This window comes from Ursus arctos, unplaced genomic scaffold (genome assembly GCF_023065955.2).
Source record: "Ursus arctos isolate Adak ecotype North America unplaced genomic scaffold, UrsArc2.0 scaffold_11, whole genome shotgun sequence".
NCBI lineage: Eukaryota > Metazoa > Chordata > Mammalia > Carnivora > Ursidae > Ursus > Ursus arctos.
The window spans coordinates 3,955,705-3,972,398 of NW_026622775.1; the positions used below are offsets into that span (position 1 = coordinate 3,955,705).

The 16,694-nt window shown below is 49.8% G+C and overlaps 1 protein-coding gene across 1 annotated transcript in view; it reads left to right on the forward strand.

Annotated features, from left to right (window-relative positions):
* Positions 1–16,093, forward strand: part of HADH (hydroxyacyl-CoA dehydrogenase) — a 46,027-nt gene extending 29,934 nt beyond the window's left edge. Inside the window, exons 4-8 of the mRNA XM_026499149.4 lie at positions 289–415; positions 3,776–3,865; positions 7,399–7,471; positions 14,225–14,341; positions 15,266–16,093. Of these exons, the coding sequence (XP_026354934.2) occupies positions 289–415; positions 3,776–3,865; positions 7,399–7,471; positions 14,225–14,341; positions 15,266–15,384 (526 nt within the window). The 3' untranslated portion in view covers positions 15,385–16,093. The remainder of the gene's footprint in view (positions 1–288; positions 416–3,775; positions 3,866–7,398; positions 7,472–14,224; positions 14,342–15,265) is intronic.
* Positions 16,094–16,694: the final 601 nt, after the last annotated feature.

Below are 16,694 nucleotides of genomic sequence, written 5' to 3' on the forward strand. Positions count from 1 at the left end.
CAAGTGGACAGAGATGTTCCTCCTGAAAATAAATGAAAGATTGGTAAAGCTCAAATACACCTTTGAAACAGGTAAGTTTAAATTACCAAATTTAAAGTTTCAAACTTGAGATGAAACTGGTCACTTATTTTGGCTTCTCGCGTGAAGCTCTCTCCCCTGACCTCCTGCAGAGCTCTGGACAACAGACCTGGGCAGCAGGCGGGTGCCTCGTGCGCTGCACCGAGGGCAGTCCTGTTTGTTTCTAAAGGTGGGACTCATGCCGATACTCCACCGTCTTTCTCTCCACAGACACACAATCTTTGCCAGCAACACTTCGTCTCTGCAGATCACGAACATAGCCAATGCCACCACAAGACAGGACCGATTCGCCGGGCTCCACTTCTTCAACCCAGTGCCCTTGATGAAGCTGGTGGAGGTCAGTGGGTGTCTGCTTGCCCGGTCAGCTCTGCCAGTCCTGCTGTCTGACTCATACCGCTTCTGCCATCGGGGTGCTCTGGGTGGATTTTAACGGGAGGGTGCGAGGTTTCTTGGGCTACAGTCTGTCCTTCCGGAGCCGGAAGAAGAAGGAGCACCTGACGTCTAGGGAGGCGTCGTGCTTTGTTTCTTCGCAGCCCAGTGGTCTGACCGGTGACGTGCAGGACGGCTGCTCAGTCTGTGGAATGTCATTCACTTATTTGTGCCACGTGGGACGGGCAGTGCAGAGAGAGGCGTCTGACTGGGAAGGCAGCACTGCAGACCACTGGCTCGCTGAGACCGCAGAGGGCAGAGCCACACGTGTTACACGGTCTCGGTGAGGTCAGTGTGCTCCAGGCTGTAAATGGAATTTTATCAGCCTGGTTTTACACAGGAGCCACTGTACCCCCTTGTCCACTCGCTGGGGTGAATTCTGGCCCAGGTAACCGGGCCTTACTGTTGTCCCCAGATGAGCGCATGTCCCGTGGGTTTTGATCCCAGCCGTGAAAGCAGCTCCCCGTAGCCTGCACGTCCTGAGCGCAGACCTTTGAGGTGGAGGGGAGCAGGCCCCCAGGAATCCCGTTTGGGTCGCTTCTGCTTGCTTGCTTGCTTGGAGACTTGCATATAGGGAGACGAGTCACAGTAGACAATTTGCACCTGAAATGTGGCAACTTGCCTTTTACAGGGGGCTAATTACAGGGTCTGAGGAGCAGCCGCTATTAAAGTAGCATTTGTTCTGGGCTTGAAGAGTTATTGCCATGCGAAGTGTGGGGGACGCGGAGCCAGGCAGACCTCCGGGGGTTGGCTGGGGCTCCCTGGGAGAGTCTCGGGGTTTGCTTTCTCCACTGGTGCCTTCCGCCAGCTCTTTCTGTCCTTCCTCTCACGTGCCCTTACCCCCCCATCCCACCGCGTAAGCATTCACCTCTAGTTTAATGATGACTGTGTTTCCTTAGTTTTCTCTCAAAGACAGCTCTGACCTGGCTGAGGTAGGAATTTATCTGTTCTGCTGACACTGCTCCCCAGCTTCTTCCAGTGTACTCTCACTTCCTAAGGATGTTTTCGAAGAAGTTGAGGAATGAAGGGGGGCGGGTATAAAAGAAACCACATTTTTCCTTATGCAGAAAAGAGCAAAGAAGTGGGATGGAATTTTCAACATTTCAGTGCTTAAGGACTAATCACTTTCCTTAGGTACTGTGTCAGGTACCTGTGTTTGGAGATATAGGACACACTGTATACATTTACTTCAAACTACTGCTGTTTCCAACTGCATTTATGTAATAGTGTCCGTCTATGTCTTTGGCAAGGTAGCGTGTTGGTTGTTAACAGCTAATGCTTAGTAAATATTACCATTTTCTAGAAAATGTTTTATAAAAGTACTCTTTATTCAGTTTTTATCCTTGGGTGTTCACATATGTGTCGCTGGCGGTGAGCACGAAAGTGGGTCGTACCCTACGTTGAGCAGCTCTCCTTTGCTTGCTTGGGACGGGACTCACGCATAGGTGTGCGCGTATTGTTTTCAGGCTATTGGCACTATAAACAGAGTATCTGTAGCACATTGCTCTTTGTTGGATGAATAAATGTCCATCCTCCTGTTAAAAAATCTTTACTGCTGACTCCTTTAAATCAACAAATTATATTTGAAACTCTATAATTAGCAGCCTTTGTCCTCGTTCAATCTGTGGGGTTCTGCTGGAGACCTTCTCACACTCCCTTTTGAGTAACTCTTGGACTGCTGTTGATTTATGGTGTTCGCGGAGCAGTTTCTGGTCCATCTCCCCCCATTCCTCATCCCCGTCTTCATGGTGCTTTTTTTGGCGCTACTCATCCACTTCCCTTCATGTCATCACATACTGCCACACCCCAAACCGTGATCACATTAAGAGACGGAGGATGGTAATTCTCTGCATGTATATCGCACCTTTCATCCTGCACAGACACTAGCTCGTTAAGCCCCACAGCCCTCTTGCAAGACGGAGGACGTGTCAAGTATCATTATCCCCATTTCATAGTAGAGAGTTGAGGCACAGAGGTTGATGGAGTTGTCTAACCTCATATAAAGGGTCTAATGTAGAAGCCAAGCCTGTTTGCTTTGACTCTCATTGAAGTTCCTTAACTGGCATTTAAATTCTAGTTTCAGTTCACCTGGGTCTCTGTCCATTTGCCAGATCTGGTTCCTGACAGGTGAACTGTGTGTGTTCTGGGGGCTGCCAGGCGAGGTGCTTCGTGCGAGTGGAGTGCCAGCGGGCCTCCGTGAGTGGGGACCAGCTGGCCCCTTGCTTGCTTGCTTGCTTGCACGCTCCTCATGGGTCCATCGGGCTGCCAGGAGCCTTCCCCAGGTGCCTGGCAGGTGGTAGGCCCAGCCTGGGGCCCCCGTGTGCTGGAAATGAAAACCTTCCTCTGTGGGATAAGCCTGTTTTGATGCGAAGGGAGCCGGTGGGCTTTGGGGCATCTGTGTGGGGGAGGGCGGAGTATCGGGGGGATCCTCATCTCAGTGTCCAAGAGACCTGTGACTTGGGCAAGTCACCCTGTTTTCCGGGGACGCATTCTCCTCATCTGGACCAGGAGAAGTTGGCACTCCAGGCAGAGTACTTTAAGGGCGGTTGTCATACTCAGTAGACCTCCAGTTACCTCCCTGAAGTGAATGAACAGTAGCAAGTAAAACAGTGACAGCAGCCAGCATTTACTGAGCACGTTGTACTGGTAGCCGCTGCATTTAATGCTTCACCTCCTCATCGGACTCCATTGTCACCTCAGTTGCTCGAGGTGGGGAGAGTGAGTTCAGTGTCATTGTGGTTTCAAGAAACGTGCCTGGGGTCACAGAGCCATTAAGTGGTGTGAGGGACGCTTGAACACAGGTCTGCCTCAGGGAGAAAGCCTGTAAAGCTCTACTACACACGTACACATTTATATTTTAAGCTTTGATTTTGTACATTCTGTAGCACTTCGTTGTCTTTTTTTTTTTAAGATTTTATTTATTTGAAAGAGAGTGAGAGAGAGCACATGAGCAGAAGGAGAGGGAGAGCAGACTCCCTGCTGAGCAGGGAGCCCCATGTGGGGCTCGATCCCAGGACGCTGGGCTCATGACCTGAGCCGAAGGCAGATGCATAACTGACTGAGCCACCCAGGCACCCCTTGTACTTCACTGTCTTAAAGTGGACATTTTGGTAAAGTCTTTGTTTCTGGCTTGAGAGCCTTGGATTCTGGAACTAAAACTATTTTTGCCACCCTCTGTGTAGACACTTTACATCAGTGTCTTCTTGAATCGTTCTGTTGCAATTGTTTGCAGACTCTCCGGTCATAATTCTCTGCTTTACATTTCCAGGTCATTAAAACACCAATGACCAGCCAGAAGACTTACGAATCTCTGATAGACTTCACCAAAGCTCTGGGAAAGCATCCTGTCTCTTGTAAGGTAGAGTATAGGTACCTTGGGGAGGGGGTGGTTTTCCTTAGAACGGACGTATTTGGGGTAGAATTCTTCTGTAGAAAGATGTGAGAGATGGGGCACTCTCACCTCAGGCCTGTCTGGGGGCCGTAAAGAGCAAGCTGGGCCTCTTTTCCAGTTTGCCGGCTGGGGAGCCAGACCCTAAGCCTTGCCCGAGGCTATCAGGTGGATCCTTTGAGATCTGAAGAGAGCCAGAACTTCAGCTGAGTAGAGAACTTCTCTCCGGGTCTTGGCTTTTGTCTGTTGATGGGCTGCTGTGTTTCCATAGTTTTTGTGACCCCGTTGGCTTTAGCCTCTGCTGGGCCTGGGGGAGCCAGGGAGCCTGCGTGTCAGGGACAACGCGGTAGACACGCGCGTGCGGAGCTGAAAACCAGCGCCTCACTTTGGGAAAGAGCACAACAGGTGGCTGGGGAAATGATGAAAGAGGGGAGGAGCCCACTTCCCCAGGTGGGATTAGTGAAGCGGTTTCTCAGCGAGTGCGGCCTTGTAGTTTTGTTTTGTGTCTTGGTTTTCATTGAGAAGCATGGCCCATTGGGAAGCATGCCTCCCGGCTTTCTTCCCTTCTTGCGATCCTGCGATATTTTATGTGAAGTGACCCCAGCTGCTGTCACCTATGGTGTTGCTCTCCTTCAGTCTCTGTTGGCTGTCGCTCCTCTTCAGTCCTCCCAAAACTTAGGACCACACTTCTGTGTGACTTGGCAGTTTTTCTAAATGGGCAGCTGTGCGATACCGTTACAAATGTTTCTAAGTATGCATCTATTTTTTTGACCATTATCTTTTCTATCATTGTAGTTCTCCTTACAGTATGCTTTTGCTTTCTAAAACGTTCTTCATATTGAACTCAATATATTGTAGTGACCTGTGGAAACGCCTGTTGCTCAGGAATCCTCTGAATAAGTCACGTGTCGGCGTGGCCCCCGTAGCTGGAGAGAGCAGACTCACGTGCCGATCCCCCCGGTCCAGGAGGGTAGTGTTGTAGGGAGTCTCGTTTTTTAGCACTCATTCTTTTCTTTGTTTTGTTTTGTGGTTTTAAATTGTCTGGATTTTTTAAAAAGCCACATTAATAACCAGATGTTGCACTTTCTCACTGGGTTATGCTTTGTTCGGCAGAACGTAGTAACGGCTGGAGAAAGAGCGTCCGTGTGTAGCGGATCAAGAGCTAGATAAGAAGGCGGAAATGCGGCGACGGGCGGCGGTGGTCTTAGCTGCATGATGGTTCCTTCGTAGAGGGCGGGATCCCTTCTTGCACTGGCGTGGTCCCAGCACAGGCAGGAATGGGGACTCCCTGACCTCATGAAACTGCCTTGCTACACCGTCTCAGAACCCTTTCCTGGCTCATACTGGCTTCGTGGGTCCGTTTTTCAGGCTCTTGATGAAGCGTCCTGACGGTGTAAGGCGGCCACAAAGAACAGGGGTCAGCACGCTGTCCTGTAAGGGCCAGATAGTCCGTGTTTTCGGGTGTCCGGTCTGCTCTAACTGCTCGGCCCTCCTGTTGGCGGGGGGCTGCGGTCGTGGAGCAGTGCAGAAGCCGGGGGGCTGGATTCGGCCTGCAGGATTGCAGTGGCCAGCACGCCGCACGGCAGATGACACTGAGGCGCCCGGAACGCGTCTCTCTGCACGGCGAGACTTCTTGAGAGCGCGGTCTGAGAAGGGTGAGACCAGGGGCCCTGGAGCCAGCGTGACTGGGACCACATCCTGGCTCCGGCACTCGTTAGCTCTGTGATCTTGGGCAAGTTACTTACCCCGTCTGGCCCATGTCCTGTCCCCGCTGTGAAGGTGATAACAGTGCTTGTCTCATGGGGTTATCAGAAGGAGTAAATGGACTAATATTTGTAGAGTACATAGAACAGGGCTTGGCACATAGCACAGTAAATAAAGTATATTTAATAAATGAGTATAGAAGTGTAAGGTATACGATTACATAAAATTACATTGCTTTATTAAGGGACTGTGCTCTTTACATCACAATTTACAAACCAACATTGTGAGAGTACGTGTGTCTCTGAACCATCAATGGCATTGAATATTAGTATAATGGGAAAAAACCCATTTGCCGCTAATCTTATTGGCAAAATGCTATTTTATTCTAATGAGTACTTTGATTACGAGTGAGTTGGAGTGTTTTGTGAGTTTTAGCACTCTTTCATTGCTGAGCTCTGTGACCTCTTTATGGGGGTGATATTAACTGTGTAAAACTCCATGTATTCTGATTGGAGCAAATATTTTCCCCAGAGTACTTTCTGACTTCTAACCTTGTATATGTGTGTTTCACCTACCCTGTCCTGAGTTTTTATGATAAACTTTTTGAAGTTGAAAACACTTTTGCCCTAGTTACAAAGTCAGCGTCATTTCATTAATACAGTTGTGGTTAAGCTGATAAAGCTGTTTTGCTCATCTCTGTGTTCCTGGGGAGCTAGGAGTAGGACATGGTTTCTGCTTGTGCAGAGTTAAGGGAGGTACAGATCCTGTGGCTTTATTGCCCAGTTCACACAGCGTGCAGTCAGGGTAGCTGTAGGAGTAACGCAGGGGGCAGGCCGGCTTTCATTCATATGTTTAGGGAGGGCTTGTGTGTGCTAGAAAGGGACACAGGCCCAGGGCTAGAGTGAGGGGTTCTGCCTGCAGGAACACCACAGCCTTTTGTTAAAATTTACGCCTACTTAATGGAAATCAGCTTCACATAAATACCAGCAAAAAATCACCAAGCCAGCCTACCCCACAAATTCCCCCAAAACGACCAGTTGGTAGAATCGAAATCCCACAGGAGGCCTCCAGGAGAGACGATTAAGCGTGGTAACGAGGATGAAATCGATGAAAGGGGTGTGCAGTACGAGGGGGTCATCCGGGGTGCAGGGACCTGCTCTGCCCTGGCCCCTGGCCCCAGTTGGACCACCCTACACTGCGCACTGGAGCGTGAGAACATCCCGAGTAGCCCAGAAGCGGCTCCAGGGCGCCCGGGCAGTGGCGCTGCTGTGGAGATGGTTCAAGGTAGGGTGCACTTGTCCCAGATTCCTGAAACGGGTGTGGGAGGAGAAGTAAAGGGCTACCATTTGAGTATTGGGCCATGTACACAGCATGTTGTGTGTTTTCTGAGTTGTCTTCACATCTTGTGGGTTTATTACCCTCATTTCACCAGTGATGAACCTGGTTTCAGAATGTCACAGTGTCGGAAACTACTGGAATTTGAGCCTGGACTGGCTGCCCTCAAAGCTGTGTTCTTTCCGGTGACCGCTCTGCCTCGGTCTTCCTTTAGTTCAGGGTTCCTGCAGTGGGGGCATCTAGGTGTGATTGGATTGGATTTTTAAGTACTACAATTGTTGGACAGGTTGTCATGTGCCGTGGAAGTAGAGCTGTGCTGGAACTTCAGAAGAAATCTTGAAAACGCAGAGCTCCGTAAATCGGTGTGGGTAATGTGCTGCGGAGTGAGAAGGGGCAGTCTGGTGACTTCACAGATCAAGTTCAGCGAAAATTCACTTGTCTTGTATTTTTCTCTCTTAAAACAGGACACTCCGGGGTTTATTGTGAACCGTCTCCTGGTGCCGTACCTTCTGGAAGCGGTCAGGCTGTATGAACGAGGTAGCTGTCCTGACCTGGGCTGGGAACGCCACGTCTTAGCTCTTGGCACTGCTCAGTGGTCCTGGAGCAGGCCCTGTAGGAATGGCTGGGCCGTGCAGAGTACGGGAGGAGCTTCTGTTGTTTTAGCTTTCTGAATCAGCCTCACCCTGGACCTTGAGACCTTTGTCATTGTGTTCCCTGGTCCCCCTGGGTTCCCTGTGAGGCCTCTGAGCCTCTGAGATGGGGCTCTGAACTCCCTCCCCCGCCTTCCCCCACACCCAATTAGGGTCTCAGCCAGAGCAGTCGCATGGCCAGCCCAGATATATATCCTGAATCTCTGCTTTCGATGAAAGAGTTTCCTGCTTAAAATAATAACAATGTAAAAATCACTGGACTAAGGGACCTTTAAAGTTCCTTAAAGTTCTAAAATTTGTGAGTCTGTGACAGGTGATGGGAGGTAAGTGACAAGGCTGATAGAGGACGATGACTATTTCTAAGAGCCTTCCCCACCTTACTAATGATGCCATGATTATTTCTTTTTAAACCTTAACAATGGTTTCAAATGGTTTCAAGTGGTTTCTCGATACTTGTTGATTTACAAAGAATGATTTCCCCTGTTGTAAAATTATAAAACTTGGGACATGGTCCAGGGTTATAAAATGGCGTGCATCCTCCTGCCTCCCTTCCCTACCACATTTCTGGAAAGGTAACTATCATGTCTGCTTCAAAGGCAAAGAGGCCTTAATAGGACTGGATAAAAAGCAAGTGTAATTGTTTTCAATTACTTCATTCACAAATGCTTGCTCCTGAGAATGTCATTTTTGAAACAAAATATTTACACCAGCTCTTCCAGAGAGATGAAAGCACATTTGCTTCCTCAAAATCTGCTTTAAATATTAAAACTTTTCTCTGTTTTATGGAAGCATTTGCCACACTTTTGCTCCAAGATCAAACCAACACTTCTGTGTTTATCTATCAACAAATATGCCTAATTACACCTCAAAGAATGCGTGAAGCGTTTTACCCTACTTTGAAAGGCAGGTTTTTTTTTTTTTTAATGTAATGTTTTAGAATGTAGCATGTGGGTAATCCACCTCTTAATGTTTTTTCCCTCACTGAAACATCCTGTCACTTTGATATATTTTCAGATGTACCTTGTATCTGATTGTAAGTGGGAAAGGCCTTTTCTTGTCTTTTGCTCCCCTCCCCCGGCAGTGGTCCCTTTGACCCTCCCCATTGTGCGCCCCCTGTGAGGTGAGGCCGGAGAGAGGGTCTGAGCACCGGGGGTTTGTTCTCGGAGGCACCCCACTGCTCCCCCCGCGGTCTCTCTCCCCACCTGCTCGGGGCCTGTGAGCTGGAGCCTCGGCTTCGGGGGCACCCGAGTCGTGTCTGGGGTGGGTGTCGTGGCCCAGCAAGCACACTGTGGTCTGGACTCCACATGTCATACCTCGGGCTGCTCACCATGTCCCTTTGCTGCGTCGCCGCTGCCCCCCGCCCCCGTTCTGGCCCACTGAGGGGTGCTTACGTGCCCCCCGCCACTGTGTCTCCATGGGCCTGCTCTCAGCAGCTGGCTGAGCCGCAGCAGTTCCACCGTGAAACCTGAAGCTGGTTTGGATTCTTCCTCTCTTGCCTGCCCTGTCTGTCCGTTTGTCGTGCTGTCCAGGACGGTGAGGAGACACTGCGCACTGTTCCTGCCCCCACACAGCGGGGGGAGTCTCGGGCCCGGCAGCAGAGGCGTGCAGTGAAGACACACTGTGACTTTGGTTTGCTCAGCCTCTTCCAGCCTTCTCTGGGGAGAACTTGTCTGTTCGACACCATCTTGACCGTGTGGGCTCCGGTGACACAAATACCACAGACTGGGTGGCGTATGAACAGCAGCCATGTATTTCTCACAGTTCTGGAGGCTGCAAGTCCGAGGCCCGATGCTGGGATTCCGGTGAGGGCCTCTTCCGGAGGCACACAGCTGACTTCTCGTATCTTCACGTGGCGGGGAGCAGAGAGAGGAGACAAGCTCTCCTGACTCTTGGGAGGGCTCTCATCCCGCCTGGGCCTCTGCCCTCATGACCTCATCTAACCCTACATGTCAGGGGGTGGGGTGTTAACACGAACTCTGGGGACACACCCATTCGGTCCCTCACAAACCCTGTCAGCCCGGGGTGTGCGTGCTACACACATAGCTTGGCCAAGTGCCGCCCTGAGCAGGGGAGGCCCATCGGGACGATGTGTTGACATTAGAGCAGTCATCTCTGTCATCACCACTCGGGCCCCCTGGGTGACTGGGGGCCCCGCACCAGTGCTGCTTGCCAGCTCCCTGGGGCACCTGCTGACACTGCATTGTCCCCTCGCCACTGCTCTGATGCTCTCGGCCTCATGGCTTCTCTGTGGGCTTGCCTTCTCAGTCCTCAGCTTCCATCCTTGCTCTGTGTGGCTCCCATTTGTTCACGCTCTTAACGGGAGCCTGGTGGGTGCAGTTGGTCCCCCTCATCCCTGCGGCTTTCTCTCCAGATCTTTGAGCAGGCTGGCGCCTAGTAGCAGACTGCCACACCTGTCAGATGCCCCCCCCCCAACCCTCCCAACAGGTCCCAGGCAGCTCTTCTGGGAGGGCTGGGCTGGTGGCAGGCCCTGGGAGTGTCACTGCCTGTCCCCCATCACTGTGTGACATCCTGCACCCTGTCATTCCTCTGCTCAAGACCTTTTCAGTGTTTCTGTTGTAGACTACAGAATACAGTTCCCTTCCCAGGGAAGCCGCCCTCACCTTCCCCTCCGCCCCTGCGGCCATCGCCATGGACCTTACTCCCCCTGCTATTACAAGGCCCCACTCGATGTCCGCAGTGTTCCCAGCTGGACGCATGTGTGTTATTTTAACCCTCTTTATGCTTCGGCTCTCCTTCAGCGTGGCTGCTGCTCTCCTCCCCGTGGCAGGGCGTGTCCTTCTGTTGCTGTGACACTGTTTTCCTTGCAGTGCCTGGGGAGAGTCTCCTCTTCATCCTCCCCTGAGTGCTTGTACGGGACAGGCGCTTGGGAGCTGTTGATGAAGAAAGGAGCTGGGGCTGTGTGGTGTTGCTGCCCACGGGCTTGTTGTCAGTGCCCAGAGTGGTTGGTAGGTGGCGCTGGCGAGCCAGCCAGAGAAACAAGTCTGCTGCTCCCAGGTCCCCGTCTGCAGGAGGCAGCTTTTCATTGTTGCTTGTCTAGAGTTAGGGGATCTTAACCGGGGAGAGGTGGGAGGCCCCATGAACTCCTGAAGTGGATGTCAGGTTGTGTGGGTGCGTTTTATGTGGGGCAGGTGTCCTGTTCTCAGTGGAGTGCTTGACTCTTTCCGAGTTCAGGAGTTACTGGTCTAGAACACAGTTCCATATTTACCTCCCACTTGGCACACCAATCTGCGTGTTTTACTTCTCCCTCTTTTTGCCTCTTTCACTCTGTATTGAGAATTTTTAGAGTTGCTGACTTTGTAACACTTAGATTTTTTTCTTTGATATGCTTTATTTTCGTATTTTTTGAAATAAAATAGTCTTCAAGTGAGTCGCTGAATCTGGAATTACAGAACTGCCTCTAGGGCTCATTATTTGTCTTTGAATCTAGATTTGATTAAATGGCTTTAGGTCATTTTTAACCGTTATGCTATGAGATTTCTGTACCCAGGAGCCGCTATTCTAACGAAGGGAGGCATCCACAGTGAATGAAACAGTAGCTACTGCGTTAGGTGGTGACCAGTAATCTGGAGAAAGACAAAGTGAAGAGGGTGGCGGGAGGCCTAGCCTGGAGTTGTTACAGTTGCTAGTTTATGTGCAGGGAGGGGACAGGGTGCTCTGATGAGAGGACATCTGAGCAGAGGCCTGCGGGAAGCAGATGTCAGATGTGGGAGGGGGCGGGGCACCAAGCCCAGAGGGCAGTGGGTGCTGGACGGGAGGGGGCGTGGGGGTGGGAGGGTATGCAGGTGGTCAGTTAGCCGTCTGCTTCTAACACCAGAGAAGCCTCAGGGTCAGATGAAGGCCTCTGAGCAGAATCCATTTATCAGCTGCTATGGTCCTGCTCATTTCTCCTTTGCACACACTGTTCCCGCTGCCTGGCATGCCCTTCCTGGCCGTTCATCCCTTGGAATTCTCTTCATCCTTCAGGACCTGGGCCTCAGTGGGTGGGTGTTGGTGAAATGTTGGCACTGTAAGTCTCTCCGCCTTGACGCACAGAGGCGTGTCAGTCTTCACGATCTTCAGCAGTGGCTGGTGAACTTTTTGTTGTACACATCGCTCGTCCTCCCACTGTTTATGAGTACTTGAGGGCTTGTTTGGTTTCTCTCTGTCTCATTCTAAGTCTCTGGTGTCTGGTATGGAACAGATTTAAATACTAGTTGAGTGAAGGAAGGATGCCGCCTGAGGCTGATGGAGATGATTTTTGCCCTTTGTGCTTTCTTATGGGCTAGAACTCCACACTGATTCTCAGCACCCCGGTTGACTGATTAGTGAAGCGTTAACAGCGTCCCCCATAGAAGTGACCAGTATTGTAATCACCTTCTAGCGTCTCCCATAGAAGTGACCAGTATCGTAATCACCTTCTGACGTCCCCCATAGAAGTGACCAGTATCGTAATCACCTTCTAGCGTCCCCCATAGAAGTGACCAGTGTCGTAATCACCTTCTAACGTCCCCCATAGAAGTGACCAGTATCGTAATCACCTTCTAGCGTCCCCCATAGAAGTGACCAGTATCGTAATCACTTTCTAACTTCTCCCATAGAAGTGACCAGTATCGTAATCACCTTCTAGCGTCCCTCATAGAAGTGACCAGTATCGTAATCACCTTCTAGCGTCCCCCATAGAAGTGACCAGTATCGTAATCACCTTCTAGCGTCCCCCATAGAAGTGACCAGTATCGTAATCACCTTCTAGCGTCCCCCATCGAAGTGACCAGTATCGTAATCACCTTCTAGCGTCCCCCATCGAAGTGACCAGTATCGTAATCACCTTCTAGCGTCCCCCATCGAAGTGACCAGTATCGTAATCACCTTCTAGCGTCCCCCATAGAAGTGACCAGTATCGTAATCACCTTCTGACGTCCCCCATAGAAGTGACCAGTATCGTAATCACCTTCTAGCGTCCCCCATAGAAGTGACCAGTATCGTAATCACCTTCTAGCGTCCCCCATCGAAGTGACCAGTATCGTAATCACCTTCTGACGTCCCCCATAGAAGTGACCAGTATCGTAATCACCTTCTAGCGTCCCCCATAGAAGTGACCAGTATCGTAATCACCTTCTAGCGTCCCCCATAGAAGTGACCAGTATCGTAATCACCTTCTAACGTCCCCCATAGAAGTGACCAGTATCGTAATCACCTTCTAACGTCCCCCATCGAAGTGACCAGTATCGTAATCACCTTCTAGCGTCCCCCATAGAAGTGACCAGTATCGTAATCACTTTCTAACTTCTCCCATAGAAGTGACCAGTATCGTAATCACCTTCTAGCGTCCCCCATAGAAGTGACCAGTATCGTAATCACCTTCTAGCGTCCCCCATAGAAGTGACCAGTATCGTAATCACCTTCTGACGTCCCCCATAGAAGTGACCAGTATCGTAATCACCTTCTGACGTCCCCCATCGAAGTGACCAGTATCGTAATCACCTTCTAACGTCCCCCATAGAAGTGACCAGTATCATAATCACCTTCAGCTGTACTTCGTACACTGTTTAAAAACACAGCCTCGGGGCACCTGGGCGGTGCGGTCGGTTAAGTACCGACTCTTTTTCACCGAGATCAAGCCCTGCGTTGGGCTCCGTGCTCAGCACAGAGTCTGCTTGCGATTCTCATTCTCTCTCCCTCTCCCGCTGCACTCTTGCTCTCTTTCAAGTAAATAAATGAATCTCTAAAAAAAAAAAAAAAAAAAACTTAAAAAAAAAGACAATATATATATATGGTCTTTATACATGTTTAAGTAGTTCCTCTTCCTCAAGCCTAAAAATCTGAAATATGTTTAGGTATAAAATTCTCTTTGAGTATTTGAACGTTTTTCTCCTTTTATTTAGCTTTGGTGTGATTGACCATTTCTTTATACTTTGGAACAAAATTCTAGATGATCACCTGTCGTAGACTGTTCCCATTCCTGATTTTGGAGAAAGGGAATAGGTTCTCTGAAAGACTTCTTATGGCCCAAGGACCAGAATAGTTAAGGGTAAAATTCCAGGGAAAAAGCACATTTGCTTTTGTCTTAATCTACTAAGCACACTTTCAAACTTGAGTGGCAATTCTAAATCAGATTTGGGCTTCTTTTTAAATTTTATCTTGACTAAAGGGTTCATGTGAGTGCAATTCCAGAGGAATACTCATTACTTGTAAAACCAAGAAAGCTGGAAAGGAAAAATATGTATACAATACATATACAAATACAAAGCTTAGTTTTTTTCTGTTTTCAAAAAGTCTTATTTATCAATAAAAAATATACTCTGGCTTTAAGTGATGTTGTAATAAATTATTCCAGAGTTGGAAAATCCCAATCCATTAAAAATAACTAATGTTTCCAGGCCACTGGGGCCTTCTCTCTACATGAACCCCGTAGCAGTGTTCTAGAATTCACCTCACAGAATAGCTTGGTGGAATAGCTTTGAAAGTCTTGTAGTATATTGGCGTGTACCTCTGAGATGAATCTAACCATAGCCAGAAATCCTGACTCTGGATGGTTTTTGAATGTGCAAATTTGCAAAACTCTGAATTCTGGGACTGACAGTATGAGCAGGAGAACCGCGGGGAAGATGGTGATGGCTCCGTGCTGCCCTCTTGTCCTCAGGTGATGCGTCCAAGGAAGACATCGACACTGCCATGAAGCTGGGAGCTGGGTACCCCATGGGCCCATTTGAGCTTCTCGATTACGTGGGGCTGGATACTACGAAGTTCATCATGGACGGTAGGAATTGGATTTCTCTCTTGTCTTTCTGTAGTGGACTTGAGGTAGTCTCTTTGAACTATGCATTACAATGCCTGTTTAAAACCGAAACTTCAGGGGGTCTTAGTAGACCTTCCAGCTTAAAGATTCAAGTTAACAGGAACAGTGTGCTCACAGGGTAACTTATTTTTAAAACTTTTTGTTTTGAAGTCATTGTAGATTCATAGGAAGTTTCGAATACAGCGCAGACTGGTCCTGTGTACCGCTTACGTGGTTTCCCCTAATGGTTCCGCAGGACAGGGTCACATTGGAAGTGGACATTGGTACACTGCGTCATTCCGTCATCAGTGCGGACTTGTGTAACCTCCGCGTCAGTGGAGATCTGCAGCCCTTTAAAGATAGTAATGTGTCTAGTTTACTTCGTGGCTCTGAGGACGGTAAAGACAGTTAGGAAAATCGGACTCCTGAAGTTGAGCATAGCTCATGCTTCCACGTTTCACAAGGAATACCTAAGTATTTGTGGGGAGCAAGGAGGGTTATAAATGAAGCCTGAACTTTTGTATTTTATGAGGATGCAAAGTACCAGTGGCAGCAAATTCAGATTTTTAACGTGTTCCAAACGTCGTTTCACGGTGCCACGGAGGGGTCCAGCCGGCAGGTGAACTGGTTCTCTTTTCGTCCTTGGACCACTGGCATAGCCGTTTCGAGGAGGAGACTGGATGAGCGGGCAGGCCGCGGGGGAGCCGGGCCGCGGGGGAGCCGCTGGTGCAACGGCTCGTCCTCTGTAGGGCCCGTCCGGCCGCGTCGGCTCAGCTGCCTCCTGCCTCTGCCCCATCCTAGTGGGGACCTCTGTCCCGAGCTGGGCCCCCCGCCTTGCCCTGGGAATGCTGAGGTGTGGGAATAGTGCCAGCACTTCATCCTAACCCTTTTCCCTCCTCTCCATAGGGTGGTATGAAATGGACGCGAAGAACCCCCTGTTTCAGCCCATCCCGTCCTTGAATAAGCTGGTGGCGGAGAACAAGCTGGGCAAGAAGACCGGAGAAGGGTATTACAAGTACAAGTGAGGCGTGGCTTCCCTGCTCCGGCAGGGGCCCCCGTCAGCACGCACCAGCAGCTCCCCCAAGTGCCCACGGGACCGTTCTGCGGTCGGACGTGCCCTCACCCAGCGCCGTCTGTTCCATGTGCATTTTGATTGTAACCTCTCTGAAGTAATTACTCACATAGTTATCAGAATGCCAGATTCCTCGTTGAGAACTAATTTCCCTGTTTTAGTCTGTTCATTTTTCTGTATTTTCTAAAAAGCTTTACACCCTTGGTGCCTTGGAGCAAACATTTCTTTTGAACCTTACCATTTTCATAATGAGTTGCCTGGATTCATTCACTCGTGAAGGGGCCAGCACCTGCTGCGAGTACGGCTGCGTTCGTCTCGGCCACACGGGAGAGTGGCGAGCCGTCGGACACGTCGGTGGCGTGTTGGGGAAGTGCCACGGTGAGCGGTGCCTGCGTCTCGCCTTGCCGAGGTCATTTGCTCCCTGCGGCTTCAAGACGTCGTGTCATGACTTTATTCAGCTCAGGCTGTTGGTGGGCCTATCTCCACGTGCTTGGTTTGTACGAAGAGGTTTCATTCATATCCAGAATCTCAGTGATGATTGTCTGTTTCTCTTTTTTCCCCATGAGAAATCATGCTGCAGACTGCCTGTAAATGGATTCTAATAAAATGCAATCTTTTAATCTGTGAAAATTTGAACTGAAATAAACGTGTATAATTTAAAAGTGTCACATGCTTGAATGGTTGCAGAAGTAAAGGTCAGTAATTTAGGCAAAAGCCGCGCCCCATCTTCTTCGGCCTGTTATTTTTCTAAAGTGGCAGCGGCGGGAGGCATTTCTGCAGAGCCAGCCTACGCTGTCACTCCGTAGGCTTCTCACCAGTAGAGCGGTCATAAGGGCACAGAAAACAGTTTCTAAGGGACATCTGTTTCTTCTTTGCCAACAAAGAGAAATAGTGTAACATAAGCTGCTTTTAATCATTGGCTGGAGAGAGTGCCTTCCAAGATAGAATTTTGAAGCAGGAAAGACATCGGAAGCCCCCAAGTCCAGCGGGCGCAGGAACCGAGCGCGTAAGTGACGCGCCCAAGGGAGCGGAACCGGGTCAGAGCAAAATAGCACATCAGAGCGTCTCAGAGCTGAACTTTCACACACGACCGTCCCCAACACGGCCATCCTTGTGTGGTGTCCGGGGTCACAGTTTAAATGGTGGAGAGATTCCCCCCTCCCATGTCATGGTGGATAAAAGGGAGCTGTTAACCTTTTTACTGACTAACTATAGCACCCTGGGAAAATAAGGAAATACGTTACATTTCTACCCCACATAGAA